Genomic DNA, 25487 nt, shown 5'->3' on the forward strand with positions numbered 1-25487 from the left:
GTATTGAAAAAAAAATCACAAAAAAACCCCCAACCCAAAAAGTAGCCAGAAGCTAAAAATAAGCTAGGAGCAGTGTATACCTAAATAAAAAAGTTGAATAGTTCAGCTCAGTTACTCACCTTGGAAAGGTGTTGAGGTAGTGTGATTGGGTTTGAATAGGGACCAACATTTGTTAATCAAGAGAGCAGTGAGTCACTCTGGCTGACTAACTGAAGTTAGACTGTTTGTATTTCCCAACCCACCCACCCCTAGCTCATCCCTTAATTTATAGGTAGGTGCCACTTTCACAAAAAAAAATCAACAAAAACTTTATTGAGAATTCGATCAGACCCCGGTAGGCCACTACCAGACACATAGTGAATTCACTAATACATTTAAAGGACGTTAGACACATTCCTACACCCATAGCAACCTAAAACTTAACTAGGAACTGATCAAAATTGAGATGAAGGCAGCAGTCCAGCAGCAAGAGGGGGGCTTCCCAGTCTTTTGCATAGAGTGTCAAATGTATGATGTTTTACACACCGGTGAGAAGTTGTACATGTGCATGCGATGCAAAGAGCTCCTAGCTCTCAGAGAACGAGTCCGATCTCTGGAGCCTAGAGTGGCAGACCTGGAGGAGCTGAGGCAGACAGAGGTATATAGATGAGACCTTCAGGGACATAGTAGTCAAGTCCCAACTTCAGACTGGCAGCCCTGGTGCTGCCTTGGAGGAAGAAGGTCTCATGATGGGAGAGCACCAACCAAGTGCCAGCAGCAAAGGATCCTGTAGCAAGGACCTGCTCTCCAGGTGATGCATTGTCCTTTCGCACTGAGGATATCTCCCCAAAGCCTACTGCCCAGGAGGGAAGGGTTAGGTCGGCCGTCATAGTTAGTGATTTGATTATTAGGAATGTAGTTAGCTGGGTGGCTGGTGGGCATGAGGATCGCCTGGTAACATGCCTACCTTGTGCGAAGGTGGCGGACCTCACGCATCACCTAGATAGGATTTTAGACAGTGCTGGGGAGGAGCCGGCTGTCATGGTACATGTGGGCACCAACGACATAGGAAAATGTGGGAGAGAGGTTCTGGAAGCCATATTTAGGCTCTTAGGTAGAAAGCTTAAATCCAGAACCTCCAGGGTAGCATTCTCTGAAATGCTCCCTGTTCCACGCGCAGGTCACCAGAGGCAGGCAGAGCTCCGGAGTCTCAATGCGTGGATGAGACGATGGTGCAAGGAAGAGGGATTCAGTTTTGTTAGGAACTGGGGAACCTTTTGGGGAAGGGGTAGTCTCTTCCGAAGGCATGGGCTCCACCTTAACCAGGGTGGAACCAGACTGCTGGCGCTAACCTTTAAAAAGGAGATAGAGCAGCTTTTAAACTAGAACAAAGGGGAAAGCCGACAGTCGCTCAGCAGCGCATGGTTCGGAGAGAGGTATCTTCAAAGGATACTAATGATGCATTAGAATTAGTGCATCCCGACAGTGAGGTTCCAATAATTAGAAAAATAGTCCAAGTGCCTGCAACTAAAAACTCACCTGAGCTAAAAAATTCTAACTTATCCCTATCAAATAAAAAGCAGAATGAAAATACAAACAAAAAACAAACTTTGAAATGTTTGTATGCTAATGCCAGAAGTCTAAGAAGTAAGATGGGAGAATTAGAATGTTTAGCAGTGAATGATGACATAGACTTAATTGGCATCTAAGAGACATGGTGGAAGAGGATAACCAATGGGACAGTGCTATACCGGGGTACAAATTATATCGCAATGACCGAGAGGAGCACCCGGGAGGAGGTGTGGCGCTTTATGTCAGGAATGGCATAGAATCCAACAGGATAAACATCCTGCATGAGGCTAAATACAAAATTGAATCTTTATGGGTAGAAATCCCTTGTGTGTCGGGGAAGACTATAGTGATAGGGGTATACTACCGTCCACCTGGTCAAGATGGGGAGATGGACAGTGAAATGCTAAGAGAAAATAGGGAAGCTAACCAAAATGGTAGTGCAGTAATAATGGGAGACTTCAATTACCGAAAAGAGAAGAAGCAGGAACCTTGCACATCTGCAAGTAATAAAGTACACTGGTGCAGGATAGATTGTATCACCACCAAAGATTCCAAACAAACTTTTTATTCCAATTCAAAGCAAAACCAGGTGAATAGATGTTGAAATGGCAACTCCATAAATCAAATAGCACACCCTTTACAACGATCCCCCGACACGGACCATGTTTCGCTAGGCTGCATCGGGGGGGACCAGCACAGACATTTCAATCTTCTTAAAGATTCATTGAACACTTTAAGAAGATTGAAATGTCTGTGCTGGTCCCCCCCGATGCAGCCTAGCGAAACACGGTCCGTGTCGGGGGATCGTTGTAAAGTGTGTGCTATTTGATTTATGAAGTTGCCATTTCAACGTCTATTCACCTGGTTTTGCTTTGAATTGGAATAAAAAGTTTGTTTGGAATCTTTGGTGGTGATACAATCTATCCTGCACCAGACTTCAATTACCCCAATATTGACTGGGTAAATGTATCATCGGGACACGCTAGAGAGATAACGTTCCTGGATGGAATAAATGATAGCTTTATGGAGCAATTGGTTCAGGAACCGACGAGAGAGGGAGCAATTTTAGATCTAATTCTCAGTGGAGCACAGGACTTGGTGAGAGAGGTAATGGTGGTAGGGCCGCTTGGCAATAGTGATCATAATATGATCAAATTTGATTTATTGACTGGAAGAGGAACAGTGTGCAAATCCAAGGCTCTCGTACTAAACTTTCATAAGGGAAACTTTGATAAAATGAGAAAAATTGTTAGAAAAAAACTGAAAGAAGCAGCTACAAAAGTAAAAAATGTCCAAGAGGCGTGGTCATTGTTAAAAAATACCATTCTAGAAGCACAGTCTAGATGTATTCCACACATTAAGAAAGGTGGAAAGAAGGCAAAACGATTACCGGCATGGTTAAAAGGGGAGGTGAAAGAAGCTATTTTAGCCAAAAGATCTTCATTCAAAAATTGGAAGAAGGATCCAACAGAAGAAACCGGTATGATGTATGCATACTAATACCGGTATATAAAAGTTTTTAAATAAATAAATAAAATAGGATAAAGCATAAACGTTGGCAAGTTAAATGTAAGACATTGATAAGACAGGCTAAGAGAGAATTTGAAAAGAAGTTGGCTGTAGAGGCAAAAACTCACAGTAAAAACTTTTAAAAATATATCCGAAGCAGGAAGCCTGTGAGGGAGTCAGTTGGACCGTTAGATGATCAAGGGGTTAAAGGGGCACTTAGAGAAGATAAGGCCATCGCGGAAAGATTAAATGATTTCTTTGCTTCAGTGTTTACTGAAGAGGATGTTGAGGAGGTACCCGTAATGGAGAAGGTTTTCATGGGTAATGATTCAGATGGACTGAATCAAATCACGGTGAACCTAGAAGATGTGGTAGGCCTGATTGATAAACTGAAGAGTAGTAAATCACCTGGACCGGATGGTATACACCCCAGAGTTCTGAAGATACTAAAAAATGAAATTTCAGATCTATTAGTAAAAATTTGTAACCTATCATTAAAATCATCCATTGTACCTGAAGACTGGAGGATAGCAAATGTAACCCCAATATTTAAAAAGGGCTTCAGGGGCGATCCGGGAAACTACAGACCAGTTAGCCTGACTTCAGTGCCAGGAAAAATAGTGGAAAGTGTTCTAAACATCAAAATCACAGAACATATAGAAAGATATGGTTTAATGGAACAAAGTCAGCATGGCTTTACCCAGGGCAAGTCTTGCCTTACAAATCTGCTTCACTTTTTTGAAGGAGTTAATAAACACGTGGATAAAGGTGAACCGGTAGATGTAGTATACTTGGATTTTCAGAAGGCGTTTGACAAAGTTCCTCATGAGAGGCTTCTAGGAAAAGTAAAAGGTCATGGGATAGGTGGCGATGTCCTTTCGTGGATTGCAAACTCGCTAAAAGACAGGAAACAGAGAGTAGGATTAAATGGACAATTTTCTCAGTGGAAGGGAGTGGACAGTGGAGTGCCTCAGGGATCTGTACTGGGACCCTCACTTTTCAATTTATTTATAAATGATCTGGAAAGAAATAGGACGAGTGAGATAATCAAATTTGCAGATGACACAAAATTGTTCAGAGTAGTTAAATCACAAGCAGATTGTGAAAAATTGCAGGAAGACCTTGTGAGACTGGAAAATTGGGCATCCAAATGGAGGATGAAATTTAATGTGGATAAGTGCAAGGTGATGCATATAGGGAAAAAATAACCCATGCTATAATTACACAATGTTGGGTTCCATATTAGGTGCTACAACCCAAGAAAGAGATCTAGGCGTCATAGTGGATAACACATTGAAATCGTCGGTTCAGTGTGCTGCGGTAGTCAAAAAAGCAAACAGAATGTTGGGAATTATTAGAAAGCGAATGGTGAATAAAACGGAAAATGTCATAATGCCTCTGTATCGCTCCATGGTGAGACCGCACCTTGAATACTGTGTACAATTCTGGTCGCCGCATCTCAAAAAAGATATAATTGTGATGGAGAAGGTACAGAGAAGGGCTACCAAAATAAGGGGAATGGAACAGCTCCCCTATGAGGAAAGACTAAAGAGGTTAATACTTTTCAGCTTGGAGAAGAGACGGCTGAGGGGGGATATGCTAGAGATGTTTAAAATTATGAGAGGTCTAGAACGGGTAGATGTGAATCGGTTATTTACTCTTTCGGATAGTAGAAAGACTAGGGGGCACTCCATGAAGTTCGCATGGGGCACATTTAAAACTAATCGGAGAAAGTTCTTTTTTACTCAACGCACAATTAAACTCTGGAATTTGTTGCCAGAGGATGTGGTTAGTGCAGTTAGTATAGCGGTGTTTAAAAAAAGGATTGGATGAGTTCTTGGAGGAGAAGTCCATTACCTGCTATTAAGTTCACTTAGGGGCGGATTTTAAGAGCCCTGCTTGCCGGTGCGCCTATGTTCAATAGGCCTACCGGCGCGCGCAGAGCCCCGGGACTCGCATAAGTCCCGGGGTTTTCCGAGGGGGGCGTGTCGGGGGCGGGGCCGAGCGGTGCGCCGTTTTTCGGGGCGGGACGCGGCATTTCGGGGGCAGGCCCGGGGGCGTGGTTTCGGCCCGGGGCGGTCCGGGGGCGTGGCCACGCCCTCCGGAACCGCCCCCAGGTTGCGTCTAGGCGCGCGGGGATTTACTTCTCCCTCTGGGAGGTGTAAATCCCCCAACAAAGGTGGGGGGGGGGTTTAGACAGGGCCGGGGGGGTGGGTTAGGTAGAGGAAGGGAGGGGAAGGTGAGGGGAGGGAGTTAGCGAATTGCCTCCGAGGCCGCTCCGATTTCGGTAGCCTTGCGCGCGCCGATCCAGGATTTTAGCGGATACGCGCGGCTACGCGCGTATCTACTAAAATCCCGCGTACTTTTGTTGGCGCCTGGAGCGCCAACAAAAGTACGCCAACACGCCGTTTTTGAAAATCTACCCCTTAGAGAATAGCCACTACCATTAGCAATGGTAACATGGAATAGACTTAGTTTTTGGGTACTTGCCAGGTTCTTATGGCCTGGATTGGCCACTGTTGGAAACAGGATGCTGGGCTTGATGGACCCTTGGTCTGACCCAGTATGGCATTTTCTTATATTCTTAAGCAACATTTTCTATTGGCTGAGAAAAATGTAGAGATTTACCACTATTCTGCTTTCTCAGATCTAGCATTTGTGCCGGTTTAGGGATTTCATACATGAATTGACATGTTTCTTTTGTTCCAGATTAGCACTGTTGAGTGCTAAGCTTTGTTTTCTGTTCATTACTAGCTGTCCAGAGTGAAAGGAAACCTTTTGATGTGCAGCGAGAAAAGCCAACCAACTGTGCAGCTTCAACTGAAAAAATCTACATCAGGAAGGATCTAAGGAGTCCGCTCATAGCAACTCCAACTTTTGTTGCAGAGAAGGATGGAGGAAGGTTAGTGATATAATACGTGGGATAAAACTGAAGTACAACTTTTAAAGATAACTTTCAGCAGACAGGCTGTATTTAGTTTTAGAGCTTAGTTACATTTCATTTGTAGAAGTTAAACAAAAATGTCATGCGTTGAAATATGGAAGAATGTTTAAAATTCAAAATAGTAATACATTGGAATGCTGAGACATAAAAAATGGTTGCAATAGCACAAGTTTAGAACTTGTGCCAACTGAAAGTTTTGGCATTAGAAATCAGTTATTTGTACACTTCGAAATTTGGAGATTTAACAGATTTATTTCTATTATTTGCTACATTAAGTTTTCATTTATGTGCTTACTAACAGCATATATACTGTTCTCATGCAAGCTCATTTTGGAAGGAAGTTTGCCTTCGAAAATTTGAACAGCAAACACAACTTAGAGGTAAAAGTACTCACATACTTTGCATGTACAAAGTATACACAGAGATTTCAAATTAAATCTCTGTATGTACTTTGACTCCACCAGCCTGTCCCAATCCCTTTTTTCACACAGTTAGAAGTGCATGCGCTGTTTATAATGCACATACTTTTCTCTGTGGTCAAGCAGGACAGTAATCAGTCACGCAAGTGGGGTGACGACATCCAATGGCTCCAAGACAGAAAATCTATCTCAGAACTCAGAAAAGTCAAGAAGGTTTCCTGAGCATGCACGGGTATTCTCATGCAGCTGCTACACATGAGTCTCCTCGTCTTTTTTCTTCCATCTGTGGAAAGGACATGTTTTACTCTCACTCTTCAAGCTGCTGATCAGATTTTTTGAGTTAGTTTATTATTTTCTTTTCTTAACAAAGTAGTTTGTTTATTTCATTTATCTTTTTTGCAAGTCTTTCATTTTTGTCTCAAAATGGAGTTTGACCTCGACTCAGCTCTTTTTGCAGTGGCAAACATCAAACCAGACTTTAAAAGATGCTGTCGCTGTTCCTACTAAATGTCCTTGTTCGATCAACACAAGCACTGTGTTTGCTGTTTAAACCTGTCACATGATGTGCCAAACTGCGCCGCCTATGTGAAATGTCCCCTGAGGCAAGAAGATTTAGAAGCTACACATTAGAAAAATTTGTTTTCCTAGCGTGTAGCAGATGGACTCAGGACCAATGGGTATAGTGTGCTCCTAATAGCAGTTGGAGACGGATCAGATTTCAATCTGAAGTCAGCCCTAGTACATATACCCCTGCGAGATGCCATGCTCTTCAGTATTTTCCGTCTCCATAGTAGTTTGGGACTCTATACACGCTTGCACAGCATTAGAGTATTCTAACCAAAGAAATCCAAAACAAAGAAGAAAATTTACCTCTACAGACGAGCCCCGCTCTCCTGCAGTGATACCTATGGGACCCTCCCCCAGTCGAGATGGTTTCCGCGATCCCTCAGAGGTAGGCCTCTGTCTGGCAGCTGGTTCCCAGCGTGGACTTAGCCCCCGGCATTGGGTGCGGCTGAGAGGCATCGGGTGCAAATTCGAGCGCAACGGTGAAGGTATTTTTTCCCTCTCCCCCCGCAGCCAGAGACCGCCCAGAACGAGACCTGGAAACGCCGAATCAAGGTAAGGTAGAAAACTTTTTAACAGTCTCCGGTCTCTGAGGCTCGAATAGCCGCACAGATAGCCAGCCGGCATAAGTGCTACCGGGTTGATCAGCCCTACCAGGGCTACCCTACCGAACCATGAGGCGGTTCTTCACCAAAGACTAGCTTTCAGACCTTGTGGCGGACAGCTTGAAAGAGCTCGCTAACCCAGGCACAAGTGCTACAGGGGAAGCGAAGATGAACCCCCTCCTTGAGGGACTCCATCAAGCCTCCCGCCATTTCCCTTTGCTGCAAGCTGTCCAACAGCTGATTAACCTGGAATGGGACTCTCCGGAGGCCATGTTCAAAGGGGAGCGGACCCTGGCAGTCACGTACCCACTGAACCCCGCAGCAAAAGATCTCCTGGCATTCCCCTAAGTGGATCCCATGGTCTGCGCGGTCACTACGTGCATTAGCATCCCAGTCGAGGGAGGAGCGGCACTCAAGGATGCCCAGGACAGACGTCTGGAATCCATACTCAAACAGTCATTCGACGTATCAGCTATGTCACTACAGATCGCGGCCTGCTGCGCCGTGGTGACACGCGCCTGTTTATCAAAGATCAGGGACGCCACCACACCCGTCAAAGCACTAGAACCAGGAGTATCATTCCTCACGGATGCGACCTCCGACCTGGTGCGCACTGCAGCCAGAGGCGTCTCATCCGTGGTGGCAGCCAGAAACCAACTCTGGCTCCGAAGCTGGTCAGCCGACGCGACTTCCAAGACGAGACTCATGAGAATGCCCTTTGAGGGAACCTCCTGTTCGGAAGCGAACTGGAAAAATTAGCCGACAAATGGGGCAAATCCCCAGTACCGCAGCTACCGGAGGACAAGAACAAGAGAAGCCAGCGCCCCTCCCCCCGAACATCTAAGGGCAGGGGATCACAGCACTTCAACCCATACAAAAATACACATCAAGCATCTCGCCCCACAGGCAGGGGCCAGTCCTTTCAGAAAAAGCACAGCAGAAGGGGAGCCGACTCGGGCCCAGGCTCTAGCCGCACCCCATAATGAAAATCAGCCGTCCCAGCCCCCCAGCTCCGCTCCTACATCCTCCAGACAATTTTCATTCACTCCCCTTATTTCACCCTCCTCAGCCAAATCGTCTTCAGCTGATCCAACCCCCAAACCCCTCTTGCATCTGATCCATCCCTCCAAATAGCCCCATCTCTAAGCATCTCCCTGGGCCAGGATCAGTGGCAACATTTTTCTTTTGAGCCCCAGACTAAAGGTGGATTACAGTTGGTGAGAAGAGAACACAGGCTAATGATAGGACAACATTTTTCTCTTGGGTAGGCTCAGTGGTGGGAGAGGAGAGAGGAGCTGTGGCAATTTTCATGGGCCCGTACACACTCAGCCCTCTCCTCAATGCTGGTTCCAAGCCTAACAGTAGCTTTTAAGCAGCAGCTGCATTAATAATGAAAAGTCAGCACAGGGCCTGTGAGCCAGTGGAAACCTACAGACCCTGCAGTGGCCCCCACAGAAACTCATGCAAGGATGGGGCCACTGCATGGCCTGTGAGCGCATGCTGGTTCACAGGCCCCACACTACATTCCATTACTAATGCTGCTGATTCTCACATCTAAAGAGTGCTGCCATTTGAGGCACTTGTGATCCCAGCTGAAGGCCCACCTAAAACCAGCCAGCCCCGGCATCCAAGGGCTCAACCTGTGGGGACCAGGGCTGATATTGGCGAAGCTCCAGTCGGCCTCCATCTCCCAGCCTACTCCGCCTCCTGACAGTGGGGACTGTTGTGTCCGTCGGTCTCAGACAGCTTCGACCTCTGTGCCTCACCTTTCTTCCTTCTCTCTCCACAAGCCTTGGGAAGATGACTGCTGCCGCGTCATCATGCCGCGCTCTCTGGCGTCCCCGAAATAGCTACGGCAACAGCGTTTGCCATGTTTCTCCTGAGGGCCTCCTAGGGTGCGCGCGCGCACGCCATCCATGTCTTTATCCACGTCGTGGCGGGAAGCTCGGGGGCGGCCCCTCCGAGTGACATCACGCCATCCGGGTATTTAGCCTGCCCTTCGTTTGCTAACAAACTGAGTTAGCAAGGATTGGATTTGCCTCCGGTCTAAGCTACTCTGCTGCTTCCTTGTTGCCACTGGAAGTTCTCTCTGCCCTCCGGGGCCATTCACCTCTAACCTGGGTACCCGCTCCTCGGGGGCCCTATGCTTTCTTTCAGGTGCCTATCTGGGATACCGGGTACTCGCTCCTCGAGGGCCTGCTCTCCCTGCCTTGGTGCCTGCAAACCAACTACTTCTGCCTGCCAGGATCTTCAACAAATACAGCTATCTATTCAGTGAGTAAATTAACCTTATCAGCTTGTCTCACTCCAGCGCTGCGAGTCTACATCCGGGACTCTCTCTTCTACCCAGCGCAGCCTACCATCATTGGAGTGTGGGACGGGTCTCCTCTGCCAAGGACCCCTGGACTACTCTACTGGGTTACCTCACTGCTGCCACCCCTGGGCAGTACCACCAAGCTGTATAATAAACACGAATTCTCTGTGTCTGCGTGTATAGATTCTAGCCTAGTACTGCGGTTCCTCACGGGGATGGCCATCTCCGCAGTACTCAAGAATCCACTCAAACACCTCGAAACCATAACAGGGACCCATGGGGCTTGCTTTACGGGTAGCATCAACCCCACCTCAGACCAAGGGTCCACCACCAGTGCAACAGCATATCCTGATGTTACATTTACCCAGTCAATACTGGGGTAATTGAAATCTCTCATGATTACTGTGCAGTTAAATTTATTAGCTTCCCTAATCTCTGTTAACATTTCATTGTCAGTCTGTTCATTTTGAACAGGTGGATGATAGTATATCCCCACCGTTATACTTTCCCTCATCACATATGGAATTTCCACCCATAAAGATTCTACTATGTATTTAGTCTCCTGCAGGATCTTTATCTTGTTGAACTCTATACCATCCTTAACAAAGTACCACCCCCCCCCCCCCCACCCATCATGTTGCTCCACCCTATCATTATGATACAATTCATACCCTGTTATAGCAGTGTCCCATTGGTTATCCTCCTTCCACCAGGTCTCTGAGATACCAATTATGTCTTCCTCTTTCATTCAGTGCTATGTATTCTAACTCCCATTTTACTTTTTAGACTTCTGGCATTAGCATACAGACATTTCAAAGTATGTTTTTTGTTGGTATTAACAAGATGCTTATCACATTACAGGGGTATTTTGGAATATTTTAACTCAGGTGGTTCTTTACTTATAGGCAAATGGGCTACTAAAGTGCATTCAGAAAGTATTCAGACCCCTTCACTTTTTCCACATTTTCTTACATTACAGCCTTATTCTAAAATAGATAATATGCATTTTTTTCCCTACTCAATCTACACACAGTTCTCCATAATGACAAAGTGAAATCCAGGTGTTTAGAAATTTGTCAAGAAAATATTGCCGTTCTCCGTGTCAAAATAAGCTTCTAGGTATTTCAGCAACTAGGAAGGCTGTAATTCCCTCTTCACAAGTTGATCATGCAGCCTAGTTCCTGCATCAAGTGAATCCCACTGGCCGTGTCTGATTTACTCAAATAAACCACTCGTCGAGATGAGGATGTAGTAGAACTCCATCTTGACTCAAAAATGTTGCCGCTACCACCACGACCACTATTATCTAGGAGAAAGTTACTAGAACAGCGGCCAAATTGTAAGGCAATGCTAGAAACTGAAAAGACTGACTAGGACTGCCCAATGCAGGAAACATTGATGCTCTTACCCCATGGAAATATGGAGAACCAATACTGTGAAATCCAAGTACAGCAGGAGCCTGACTGCCAGTATTACCAAATTTAATGTTTCTATCCTGAAATGAAATGGCCCGCTAACCTCTTTCAAACACAAATAAAATGAAAGGTTCCTCTCTTTTTCTGTTTTGGTTTTTTTAAACCACGAAATAAGGAGGTCATGTGGGCAATGAAGTGAGTCTTTCTGGCTCCAGGTGCCACCTGCATAAAAATATGTTTTTGATCACCAGACCTCTATGATTTGGTGCATCCAGCTTTTTGCTGACTTGCAGCAGGCAATACTTCGGTTAGCTATTGGCAAGACCTTAAATAACGTGTCTAAGAAAAAGAGAAGCCAAGGCCTGTTGATTTTAATGTGGCGGACGAATGTGCAGATGCACGATTGACGGTGAAGATTATGAGATCCTAATTCAGAAGGTGACTGTGTCAGTGGCTTCAGCGTTAAAGTCGGAATTCGACAAGATGCACGATACAATGGGAACTTTAAAAGCAGCGATTGAAGAAGTTGGTAAAAGTGGAGCTGGCAGAGCAACATGTATCCCATACAGAGGATGAGCTGCTATCGCTTCAAATAAAAGTTCAAGCACTGGACTAGAAAAGTGCAGAGATAGAAACTAAGATTAAGATTTAGAAAAAAGATCGAGATGCAATAATGTGTGCATAGGAGTCTATTACAGATAGCGCTCTAGACTATGTGCTGGAGACATGGCTGCTGGCACAATTAAGCCTCTCTGAACTGCAGGGCAAGCTGCTATTTGAGCGAGCTCATTAGCTCTTGTGCAGGTACAGTGATAGCAGGCCCAGAGTCACAATTGCGTGGTTGCTGAACTATTCTCATAAGGTGGCTTTGTTTCAAGCTTACAGGAACACTGAATTGGTGTTTGAGGATAAAAAATGTTTAATGTTCGAAGACTTTTCCACTAAAGTTTCTTTGAAGTGCAGAGCCTTCTCAAATGTGTGCTTCACTTTGTTTAACTGGAATATTAAGTTTAGCCTGCAATATCTGGCAAAGTTAAATGACTGGTACAATGGACAGGTTAATGTTTTTGACTCAGCATCTGAAGCCACAGTTTATATTAATGTTGATGGTTTCTCCTTTGTAACCCTGAGAAGATGTCATATTTGTTCTTCAATTCGATCTGGATTGCTTTATTTGTTTCTCTACATGCAGGTTCTTCTTCTGCTACTGAATTTGAGTATCAGCTAATCATGCTCTATCATTGTATCTATAGCAGGGTATTTCCTAGCGTGTAGCAGATGGACTCAGGACCAATGGGTATAGTGTACTCCTGTTAGCAGTTGGAGACGGATCAGATTTCAATCTGACGTCAGCCCCTAGTACATATACCCCTGCAGGAAGTGCAGCTCCCCAGTATTTTCCGTCTCCATAGCAGTTAGGGACTATCTGCACGCTCTCAGAGCGTTAGACCAAAATTTAAAGAACAAAACCGAAATTTAAAGAAGAAACCTACCTGAAGACAAGCCCCGCACTCCTGCTGTAATACCCTTGGGTCCCTCCCCCAGTTGAGTTTCCCGAGGTGATTTCCGTGGTCCCTCAGAGGTGAGCCTCGGTCTGGTGGCCGATTCGCGGCAGGGACCTAGCCCCCGATCTCGGGCGCAGCGTAGAGGTAGCCTTGGTCCGGCGGCCGAATCGCAGCGAGGACTTAGCCCCCGATCTCGGGCGCGGCTGAGAGGCAGCGGGTGCACCCCCTCGAGCGCGGCGGTGAAGGTATTTGCCCTCTCCCCCCGCAGCAGGAGACCGCCCAGAGCAAAACCGGGAAGCGCCGAAGACAAGGTAAGGTGGAAATCTTCTACTTAATCCGGTCTCCGAAGATCGAGGAGGAGCACAGATCGGCGATCGGAATCTGTGCCACCCAGTTGATCCGCCCTAGCAGGGCTAGGCCCCGGCTGTTCCAGGGTCTGCCCACATGGAGACCCTCCAAGGAGGTCGCCATATTGCCAGCATGCTCGCCGTCGCCATCTTGGCCTTGTTTGCTGCGCCGTCCGATCCGAGCGCACAAATTAAGCTAAGCGCACAAATTATTTGTGCGCATATTCTTAGGCGCAAATAAAACCTTACGCGCATAAGTTACGCGCACAGTACAAGGCGCACATCTACGGCTAGACGCACATCTGCGCGCACATATCAGACGCAATGGAGCGCATAAGAGCTTACGCGTCCACAGAAATGGCACCTCCAGAAACAGGAATAAAAGCTCAAGGCCTCTGCCCAGCATGCCACATCAGAGCCGCACAGAGCGAAGAAGCAGACGCCCTATGCACACACTGTGAGGAGGCCCTGGGAGATCCAGGTCAGGGCCAGTCCCACCCAGGGCCCAGTGCTAGCTCCTCAGGGGGCACCCCGGACCTAGCAGGCCCCAGTGAGTCCATCCCACAGACGGGGACCCCCAGGGAACTGGCGCCCCTCAACTTAGACCCAGCATTGATCTCCTGGGTAGAGTTATTTAAGGGGATTCACGCCTTTGTCAAGATGCAAACTGATCCCCGGGCGGACCAGCCATATGTGACACCGGAAGACACTCATGCCCCAGGACCCTCGAGGCCTAGGCACAGGCTCCCACCACCCAGAAGCCCCACCTACGGGGACACGGATTTCTCCGAAGAAGAAGTCGAGCCCCTTGAGGAGGGAGAACTTCCCTCGGGGACAGAGCCACACCGAACCATGAGACGCTTCTTCTCAAAGAATGAGCTTCCGGACCTTGTATCCCAATACCTATCGAAACTCGCTATCCCGGGCCAAGGCACCCCGGGGGAACCTAGAATGAACCCCCTGCTGGAGGGCCTTCGACAGACGTCTCGCCATTTTCCTCTCTTACAGGCGGCACAATAGCTAATTGACCTAGAGTGGAATGCGCCGGAGTCCTCATTCAAAAGGGGTCGAGCCTTATCGGCCATGTACCCCCTGGACCCAGCAACCAAGGAGCTTCTGGCGTGCCCTAGAGTGGACGCCATAGTTTGCGCGGTCGCTAAGCACACTACCATCCCAGTGGAGGGAGGAGCGGCGCTCAAGGATGCACACGACCGGCGCCTGGAAGCCATACTAAAACAAGCATTTGAGGTGGCAGCCATGTCCCTGCAGATTGCGGCCTGCTGCACCGTGGTGACGCGTTCCTGTTTATCCCAAGCCAGGAACAATACCCTGGGAGAAGACATGGAATCAGCACTATTATTCCTCACTGACGTGGCTTCCGATCTAGTGTGCACAGCAGCCAGAGGAGTGTCATCCACAGTGGCAGCCAGGAGACAACTCTGGCTTCGAAATTGGTCGGCTGACGCCTCCTCCAAAACACGCCTCACGAGAATGCCCTTCAAAGGATCCCTCCTGTTCGGCAGCGAACTAGAGAAACTGGCTAACAAATGGGACGACTCCCCATTACTTCGCCTACCAGAAGACAAGACGAAGAGAAACCAGCATCCTTTTCCCAGGTCCACCAGAGGCAGAAGCTCATAGCGCTTCAACCCTTACAAGAACAACTATCAAGCGCCCCACCCTACGGGCAGGAACCAGTCCTTTCGGAACAAACACAACAAGAGGGGAACCAGCTCGGGTCCAGGCCCCAGCCGCACCCCACAATGAGATTCAGCCGACCCATCCAAGGGAAGAAGCCATAGGGGGCAGGCTAACCCTATTCTACCGCAGATGGGTCGAGATAACTTCGGACAAGTGGGTCCTAGCCATCATCCGAGAAGGGTACTACCTGGACTTCCTTCGAACCCCTCCGGACAAGTTCGTGGAATCTCCCTGCCACAACCCCCGCAAGAGGGCGGCAGTGGAAGCTACGCTGACCAGACTTCTGGCCCTCGAGGCCATAACTCCGGTACTTACACGGGAAACAAATACTGGACATTACTCCATTCACTTTATCGTTCCCAAGAAAGAGGGTACATTCAGGCCCATCCTGGACCTCAAGCCAGTCAACCGACACCTAAGGATTCCACACTTCCGCATGGAAACCCTACGATCGGTCATACATGCAATACAGCCAGGAGAGTTCCTCACATCCTTGGACCTGTCGGAGGCCTACTTACACATCCCAATTCATCAGGAACACCAGCGCTACCTACGCTTCAAGGTCCTGAATCGTCACTACCAGTTCTGGGCACTACCCTTCGGGTTAGCCACTGCACCCCGGACGTTCACCAAGGTAATAGTAGTGGTGGCGGCAACACTCAGGAAGGAAGGAATCCTTGTTCATCCTTACCTGGACAATTGGCTGATCAGAGCAAAATCACCGGAGGAAAGCCACGAGGTAACCAGCAGAGTCATAGCTCTACTGGAAAGCCTGGGATGGGTAGTCAACACAAACAAGAGCTCCTTACAGCCCTCACAGTCGATGGAATACCTAGGAGTCCGATTCGACACCAAGGAAGACAAGGTCAGCCTGACCCCCACAAGGAGATCAAAGCTGTGGGACCGGCTCCAGACATTGCTGAGCGCACCCCGTCCCACAGCATGGGATTACCTGCAAGTCCTCGGACTAATGGCATCCACACTGGAAGTGGTGCCATGGGCGCGGGCCCACATGAGGCCCCTGCAACACTCACTCCTATCACGGTGGAGCCCACGATCCCAGAACTACTTCGTACGTCTACCACTACCAGGCAGAGTCCGGACCTAGCTAAGGTGGTGGCTACAGACCAGCCACATGAGCCGGGGATCAAGACTATCCTCCCCAACCTGGACCCTGCTCACCACAGATGCCAGCCTACACGGGTGGGGAGCACACTGCGAAGAGTTAACTGCCCAAGGGCATTGGAACGAAGAAGAGGCGGGGTGGAACATGAACCGCCTAGAAGCACGGGCGGTCAGATTAGCCTGCCTGCGGTTCGCCCACAGACTTCGAGACAAAGCGGTCAGAGTGAGGTTGGACAACGCCACGACAGTGGCCTACATCAACCGGCAGGGCGGAACCAGAAGCCAACAGGTGCCCTTAGAAATAGACCCTCTGATGGCTTGGGCGGAAGCAAATCTCCAGGACATCTCCGCCGTCCACATCGCTGGGAAGGACAACACCACGGCAGACTTCCTCAGCAGAGAAAGTCTAAACCCAGGAGAATGGAAGCTGTCACCCACAGTCTTCAAGATGATAGTGAATCGGTGGGGGGCTTCAGACATGGATCTTCTAGCGAACAGATCCAATGCTCAAGTACCCAGATACTTCAGCCGCAGGCGGGATCCGCAGTCCCAGGGGATCAACGCCCTGGTACAGGCCTGGCCACCGGGGACCCTGCTTATACGCCTTTCCGCCGTGGCCCTTGCTGGGCGCAATCATTCACAAGATTCAACGGCACAGGGAGCTAGTTCTTCTGGTGGTCCCGGACTGGCCAAGAAGACCCTGGTACGCAGACATGAGAAGACTACTGGCAGGGAATCCACTATCCCTGCCTCCATACAGAGACCTGCTACAACAAGGTCCCATCATCCACGAGGACCCAGCTCAATTCTCTCTTACGGTCTGGCCATTGAGAGGGCCCGCCTGAGAAAGAGGGGATACTCGGGGGCAGTAATAGATACTCTCCTTCGAGCACGCAAGTTCTCCACATCTCTAACATACATAAGGATCTGGAGAGTCTTTGAGGCGTGGTGCGAAGACCACAATGTCAAACCACGTTCCTCTAAAGTTCCCGTGATCCTGGAATTCTTACAGAACGGACTACAGAAAGGTCTGTCCCTCAACTCCATCAAGGTACAGGTGGCCGCATTGTCATGCTACGGCTCCAGGAGCGAGGACGACAGCCTAGCCTCGCACCCAGATGTATCACGCTTCCTGAAAGGAGTCAAACACATTCGCCCACCACTAAAGTGGCCAGTGCCCCTGTGGAACCTCAACCTCGTCTTGGAATTCCTAGCGGGATCCGCCTTCAGATCCCTCCGAGGCCTGTCCCTCCGTCTGTTAACCTTGAAGACGGTGTTCTTGCTGGCCGTGTGCTCAGCCCGCCGCATCTCAGAGCTAGAGGCCCTGTCCTGCCGTGAGCCATTTCTCAGACTCACCCCGGGGACCATTCAGCTATGCACGGTTCCCTCCTTCCGCCCCAAAGTGGTCTCACACTTCCACCTTAACCAAACCATCTCACTACCTGCGATGGACGGCTGGAAGAAGTCGTAAGAAGCCCGTAGTCTGTGCCATCTCGACATCGGCAGACTCCTATCCAGATATCTGGAAATGTCGGAACCAGTACGAAAGACGGACCACCTTTTCGTCCTTCACAGCGGGAAGAGGCAAGGAGAAGCGGCCTCGCGGGCAACCATTGCCCGCTGGATCAAGGAAGTCATCAAGGCGGCCTACGTAGAAGCGGGAAAACCACCACCTCTACAGGTCAAGGCCCATTCCACCAGAGCCCAGGCAGTTTCCTGGGCAGAAACCAGAATGCTGTCACCTGCCGAGATCTGCAGGGCGGCAACGTGGTCCTCCATCCATACCTTCTCCAGATTCTACCGTCTGGATGTTCAGGCTTGGGAGGACACAGAATTTGCAAGAGCAATCCTTAATGGACCACGGGCAGCCTCCCACCCAGTTCGGGAGTAGCTTTTATACATCCCATTGGTCCTGAGTCCATCTGCTATACGCTAGGAAATGGAGAAATTACTTAGCTGATAATTTCGTTTTCCTTAGTGTAGACAGATGGACTCAGCAGCCCACCCTCGGCTGCCACTATACATGGTCCTTCAACGATTCAAGGGTAAGCCATGCTTTCATTTCCCTAGGGCATCCACCCTGCCGGGTGTCGACGCTTTCCGGTTGGGCACACTGGCGGTCTCCAGCTATAGTCAACCAACCAGTTCAAGTTAATCAAGTTAATCAAGTTTTTAACGTTCTAACAGAAGTTATCTAAGTTAATCATATTAAGTTAATCAATCAGTCAGTCACACATATATCCACAATGCTTTGCAAGGAAGAATACTGAGGAGCTGCACTTCCTGCAGGGGTATATGTACTAGGGGCTGACGTCAGATTGAAATCTGATCCGTCTCCAACTGCTAACAGGAGTACACTATACCCATTGGTCCTGAGTCCATCTGTGTACACTAAGGAAAACGAAATTATCAGGTAAGTAATTTCTCCATTTTTGCTAGTTCACTCTACATTACTTTACTGGACAAATAATTTAATTTATTATATCAACAGTGCTACTGCTGTGACACTATGAATCAATCCAGCATCTTAATGACATGGTGGATGCCTTACTTGCTGCATATTGCTTTTTTTTTTATCTTGAGGACCTTATGTATGTATGCTTTAAGTTGGAATAGATGGAGGGTCCTGGGCTAAGCAGCTTCTTATGGTACGACTATATGGGGGGTTTTTTCGGGCCATAACTGATGACCTGTTGTAAACTTTCTTTGGGGTCATTTGGGGGTAGCACCTGATTTTCTAAGCAGGGGACCTCTATTCCAGATAGTTTCAAATGTGATACTATGTGTTCTACTGGTTTGTATGGCTTTCAGGCTGGTCACATGTTGGAGTTTGGATGGGGGTGGGAAAAAGGGTTGGATGCAGGGCTTCCCAAACTGTGGGTTGTGACCCAAATGGGACGGTAGCTCATGGGCTGCAAGCTCGTCCTTGAGTTGAGACGACAGGCCGTCCAGGTAAATGGCTCGGAGGCAATTCTCCTGCCAAGCCAATTCTGTGGCAAGAGTTCGGAACCCAATTGTATACTCGAGTGCTCATTGGCCTTGCTGTAAACATAGGAGATTGGAACTAGCTACAGCCTGCCTCCCCAGATCGTCAAAGGTCCGATGAAAGACGGCCACGAAACATGGCAGTTCTTGGAGGAGGGAGTCCGAACGCTCCCACAAGGGAGATGCCCATGCCAGCGCTTTGCCCTCTAGATGTGAAAGAATGAAGGTAACCTTCATAAGCTCATCCTGAAAGATGGAGGGCTGCAGAGCGAAATGTATATAACACTGTTTGATAAACCCTCTGCATAGCCTGGGGTGGAGCGGGTAGGGCCAGCAGAGCCCTGGAGGGCGAAGGTGAAGGCTGAGGGTTGAGCAGTACGGACATCTGTGCTGCAGACCCAGCATGAGTATCTAGGCAAGCATGGAGGTGCTCGACGTAGGAGGCCAGCGCCTCTAAGAACTGCTGCTGTTCCTGGATCTTCAGAGCCAGGCCCGAAATGGTCTGGAGGGTGGATGTCTCCGCCGAGTCCATGGCCTTGGCAATCTGTTGCCCTGGTGGTGGACCCTTGGCCCGAGGTGGGGTTGATGCTACCTGTAGGGCAAGCCCCACGGGTCCCCACCGTCAGGAGGCAGAGTAGGCCAGGAAACGGAGGCCGACTGGAGCTTCACCAATACCAGCCCCGTTCCCCGCAGGTTGAGCCCTTGGGTAGTGGGGCTGGCTGGTCTTAGGCGGGCCTCCATCAGATGAATCCCAGTGGATGTTCGAAGTAGGCAGCCAGGGACCAGCAGAGTTATAGGAGGACCTAGACATGTCCAGACAAGTCAGGAGTCCAGAGGCCTGGGCGGCAATGACAGACCAGAGTGCAGGGATAGGTGACGCCCAGACAGTAGAAAGCCGAAGCCTAACAAGGCCAAGTCCAAAGAGATACCAGAGGCGAGGTCAGGAACAGGCTGGAGTCGAGGCAGGTGGCAGAGCTAGGCAAGGTACAGCGGAGCAAGGGTCAAAGCCAGTAATCAGTCCAAGGCAGAAGCAAGGTAGGAATCAGGAACAAAGTCAGGAACAGAAACGGGCAATGGAGCACACGACTAGCGTGGAAACCTGTTGCCAAGGCAAGGAGTGAGTAGCGGGCTCTGCCTTAAATAGTGGGGCCTGATGATGTCATCCGGGGCCGCAGGTTAGTTTTCTGCCGCAGCCCCTTGGCCGATGGGGTGCCCAAGCGCGTGCCTAGGAAGAGACAGGATGCTGGATGGCAGCATCTCCCCGCGGCACACGTGGGGAGACTTGCCAGGAGCCGGTGGGGTCCACGGAGCAACTGGGAGTGCCCGAGGAGGCAGAGAGGGTGCGGGAGCGCAGGCGGCTGCCCACCGCCACCAGTGAGGATGGGCCATTTCTGGGAGCCGTGGGCCAGAGGTGAGTAGGGCCTGCTGCGCCCGGGACACGCAACATAAGCTAGAGAGGAAACGTTTCTAGATCAAATAAATGACTGCTACATGGAGCAGTTGATCTGGGCAACAGTGAAAGGGGGAATCCATTTTAAGCCTAATTCTTAGTAGAACTCAGAATTTGGTCTAAGAGGTAATGATGGTGGAGCCGCTTGGCAACAGCAATTGCATAGTTTCAAAAGTGAATGAGAATGTATAAAAAAAACTAAGGCATGGTCATTTTTTAAAAATACTATCTTAGAAGCCCAGACCAGATATATTCCATGCATTAAAAAAGTGGAAGGTAGGCCAAATGACTGCCGGCATGGTTAAAAGGTGATGTGAAAGAGGCTACTTTAGTCAAAATAACTTCTTTCAAAAATTGGAAAAAGAATCCATCTGAGGAAAGTAGGGAAAAGCATAAGCATTGGCAAGGTAGATGTAAAACACTGATAAGGCGCGCTAAAAGAGAATTTGAAAAGAAGCTGATCTTGGAGGCATAAATTCATAATAAAACCTTTTTAAAACATATCCGAAGCAGGAAGCCTATGAGGGAGTCAGTTGGACTGTTAGATGATTGCGGGGTTAAAGGGGCACTTGGGGAATAGAAAACCATCACAGAAAAACTGAATTTACTTGTTGTTTACTAAAGAGGATGTTGGGGAGATAACCTGTGCTGGAAACTGTTTTCAATGGTGATGATTCAGAAGAACTGATACAAATCACTGTGAAGCTGGAAGGTGTAACAAGGGAGATTGACAAATTAAAGAGTAGCAAATGGCCCAAATCAGATGGTATATACCCAAGAGTTCTGAAAAAACTAAAAAATAATATTAAAGATCTATAACTGGTAATTTGTAACCTATTGTTGTTGATCCAGGAAACTATAGATCGGTAAATCTGACTTCAGTGCCGGGAAGATGGTGGAAACTATTCTAAAGAACAAAATCACAAAAATAGTGAAAGACATTTAACATAGTGAAAGCCAGTATGGGTTTATGTAAGGGAAATCTTGCCTTACTAATCTGCTACATTTTTTTTGAAGAAGTTAATAAACACGTGGATAATGGTGAACTGGTGGATGTAGTATATTTGGATTTTCAGACAGCATTAGACAGTACCGCATGAGAGACTCCTTAGAAAATTAAAAAGTCACAGGATAGGAGGCAATGTCATATTATGGATTGCAAACTAGTTAAAAGATAGGAAGTTGAGAGTAGGACTAAATGGTCAGTATTCTCAGCAGAAAAGGGTAAACAGTGGAGTGCCTCAGGGATCTGTACTGGGACCAGTGCTTTTTAATATATTTATAAATGATCTGGAAAAGGGAGCAACAAGTGAAGCGATCAGATTACAGATGATACAAAATTACTGTGAGTTTAATCACAAGAGGATTGTGAAAAATTGCAGGAGGATCTTGTGAAACTGGAAAATTGGGCGTTGAAATGGCAGATGAAATTTAATGTGGACAAGTGCAAAGTGATCCACATAGAGAAAAATAACCCACACTGTAGTTACATGATGTAAGATTCCATATTAGGAGATACCGCTCAGGAAAAGGACCTGGATATCATAGTAGACAATACTTGGAAATCTTTGGTTCGATGTGCGGTGGTGGTCAAAAAAGCAAACAATGTTAGGAATTATTAGGAAAGGATTTGAGAATAAAACGTAAATTCATAATGCCCCTGTGTCACTCCATGGTGAGGCCGCGTTTACTGCCAAATTTTAATTCCCTTGCGCTCATAAAAACGGGGGTTACGCGCAAGGGAATTAAAATTTGGCAGTAAACGCGGCTCACCATGGAGTGACACAGGGGCATTATGAATTTACGTTTTATTCTCAAATCCTTTCCTAATAATTCCTAACATTGTTTGCTTTTTTGACCACCACCGCACATCGAACCAAATATTTCCAAGTATTGTCTACTTTGATATCCAGGTCCTTTTCCTGAGCGGTATCTCCTAATATGGAATCTTACATCATGTAACTACAGTGTGGGTTATTTTTCTCTATGTGGCCAAGCTTTGCATGCGCCATGTGTTGTGTCTATCGGTTCCCAACGCCCTCTCTCCGCCCTCCTTACCTCTTTGGCGCCTCCCTCTTCGTCTGCGGGAAGATTGGCTGCCACGGCGTCCTTCTGCCTAGGTCCTCCGGCATCCCCGGACTGGCTAGACGCTGCAACCCGCCATGTTTCCTGGAGGCCTAGGGGCGCGCGCATGGCATGGCCCCGACTGAAGTACCGGCGATGGCGTGAACCTCGGGGGCGTCCCCTGAAGATGATGTCACCCGCAACGGATATATAAGGTCTTAGAATTTGCTAACACATCGAGTTAGCAAGGAATGACTACGGACTCGCTTCGACTTTCCAAGCTACTCTGCCTCCTTGGACTTAGCAAGGGGTTTTGCTACCTAAGCTACTCTGCCTCCTCGGACTTACTAAGGGGTACCCGCTCCTCGGGGGCCTTGCTCTCTCCTTTGTTTTTCAGGTGACAGTCTGGAACCGGTACTCGTTTCTCGAAGGCCCTTGTTCCCAAACTTACTCGGTACTCTCTTCTGCCTGGAAGTCATTACTGCCAACTACATCAGTGAGTTAACATCACTCTCTCAGAGCTTTCCCTGGAACCAGGTACTCACTCCTCGAGGACCTATACATTCCAGCTCCTGGGCTTCTATGAGACATTGTGTGAGTGATACCATCAGGTTCAGTACATGAACTCTGCATACCCTGCCTACTCACTATATTTCAGTTTCTCTATAGCTCAGCCTCCAGGGATCGCTGTTCCAGTATCTGAGGGACTACAGCCCAGCTGGGCATTTCAGCTCACTATTGCCACCTCTGGTGGTTCAGTATACTGTCTAATAAAAGAACTAGTGTGTGTCTGTCTCCATACTCTGAGCCTGACCGGTGGTCTCTCTTGGGATCTTCCCCCGGGGGCGTGGTCATCTGCCACCAGCCCAAGGATCCACCCACAACTCTCCTAAATAAGAGCAGATTGCTAATCTCCAAGCAGACTGTTAACTCCGAACTGAACACCATGCACATCTTCAAAAGGGCCCTGTTACACGCCGAAGTGCCGGGCCCAGATAAAGGGGCGGGCTGGGGGGTGGGGAGGGGCAGGGCTGGAGGCGGCCGGTACAGTGGCCAATGGAGCAGTAAGCAATGAAATAAAATTTAAAAAAGGTAGGAGAAAGGGTTTAGGAGGTAGGGAGGAGAGGGGAAGGGAGGATAGGGTAGGGGTTAGGGAACTGAGGAAGGGCAGGATGCATCGCTGCGTGAAATTTTCCTAAGTCTACCCCCCATTGCGCGCACTGCCCACACATATGTGTGCGGATTACAAAATCCAGTGCACGTGCGCTGGTGTGTGCATGTTATAAAATCAGCACATCCAAGTGTGTGTGCCTGGTAGCGCATGCACATGGACGCTCACACGCTTCTTTAAAAATCTTCCCCTTAGAGTACTATGTGCGGTTCTGGTCGCCGCATCTCAAAAATATCTAGTTGCATTAGAAAAAGTACAGAGAAGGGCAACCAAAATGATAAAGGGGATGGAATGGCTCCCCTACAGGGAAAGGCTAAAGAAGTTGGGTCTTTTCAGCTTGGAGAAGACACCTGAGATAGGATATGATAGAGCTCTATAAAATCATGAGTGGAATAGCAAGGGTAAATCAGTTATTTACTCTTTCAAAAAATATAAAGCTTAGGGGCCACTCCATGAAGTTAGTAAGTAGCATATTCAAAACAAATTGGAGAAAATTCTTTATCACTCAACGCAAAGCTCTAGAGTTCATTGTTGGATGATGTGGTTAAGGCAGTTAGCGTAGCAAGATTTAAAAAATGTTTGGACAAATTCCTGGAGAATAAGTCAATAAACCGTTATTAACTAAGTAGACTTAAGAAATAGCTACTATTTATCACTGTCCAGTAGCAGCATAGGATCCATTTACTGTTTGGAATCTTGCCAGGTACTTGTGACCTAGATTGGCCACTGTTGTAAACAGGATACTGGGCTTGATGGACCCTCAATCTGACCCAGTATGGTAAAATCTTATGGTGTTCAAACCAATACATGCTCAGAAAATCTCAGTTTTTCTGAACTCTGAGAGAGCTTTTCTGTCTCGGCCTCACTGGATGACATAACCCATTTGAGTGGCTAATTTGTCCTGCTGTCTATGGAGAATAACTGTTACAGGTAAGCAACTTTGCTTTACTCTCACTAGGGGGAAGTACAATTTTCTAAGGTTTTATTTTTCCAACATCTGTTTACTCATGGAAATCCATAAGAACATAAGAACGTAAGAAAATGCCATACTGGGTCAGACCAAGGGTCCATCAAGCCCAGCATCCCGTTTACAACAGTGGCCAATCCAGGCCATAAGAACCTGGCAAGTACCCAAAAACTAAGGGGTAGATTTTTGAAAACAGCGCGATCGCGACCTTTTTTTGCGCAGCAGGCGCAAACAAAAGTACGCTGGATTTTATAAGATACACGCGTAACCGCGCGTTATCTTCTAAAATCCTGGATCGGCGCGCACAAGGCTGTCGATTTTGGCAGCCGGCGCGCGCCAAGCCGCGCAGCCTGTCTCCGTTCCCTCTGAGGCCGCTCCGAAATCGGAGCGGCCTCGGAGGGAACTTTCTTTCGCCCTCCCCTCACCTTCCCCTCCCTTCCCCTACCTAACCCACCCCCCTGGCCCTATCTAACCCCCCCTCCCACCTTTATCCACGGATTTACGTCTCACGGAGGGAGACGTAAATCCACGCGTGCCAGTGGGCTGCTGGTGTGCCGAGACTCGACCCGGGGGCGGTTCTGGAGGGCGCGGCCACGCCCCCAAAACGCCCCGGGCCGAAACCACCCCCCCGGTCCCGCCCCGAAACGCCCCGCCTCGCCCCCGAAACACAGCGTCATCGGGTCCCGCCCCCGACACGCCCCTTCCAAAAACCCCAGGACCTATGCGCGTCCCGGGGCTCTGCGCGTGCCGGCGGGCTATGGAAAATAGGCGCGCAAGGCCCTGCTCGCGTAAATCCGGGCGGATTTACGCGAGCAGGGCTTTTAAAATCTGCCCGTAAGTCTTTTCCATGT

At 48.4% G+C, this 25487-nt stretch overlaps 1 protein-coding gene across 4 annotated transcripts in view; it reads left to right on the forward strand.

Moving 5' to 3' along the window:
• The window catches only part of NR2C2 (nuclear receptor subfamily 2 group C member 2), a 380432-nt gene that overhangs the window by 243177 nt on the left and 111768 nt on the right, over positions 1-25487 (forward strand). For all 4 annotated transcript variants that reach the window (XM_029601391.1, XM_029601389.1, XM_029601390.1 and 1 more), the window contains one exon: positions 5815-5962. In XM_029601391.1, the coding sequence (XP_029457251.1) occupies positions 5815-5962 (148 nt within the window). The remainder of the gene's footprint in view (positions 1-5814; positions 5963-25487) is intronic.

This window comes from Rhinatrema bivittatum, chromosome 4 (assembly GCF_901001135.1).
Source record: "Rhinatrema bivittatum chromosome 4, aRhiBiv1.1, whole genome shotgun sequence".
In the NCBI taxonomy this organism is placed as follows: domain Eukaryota; kingdom Metazoa; phylum Chordata; class Amphibia; order Gymnophiona; family Rhinatrematidae; genus Rhinatrema; species Rhinatrema bivittatum.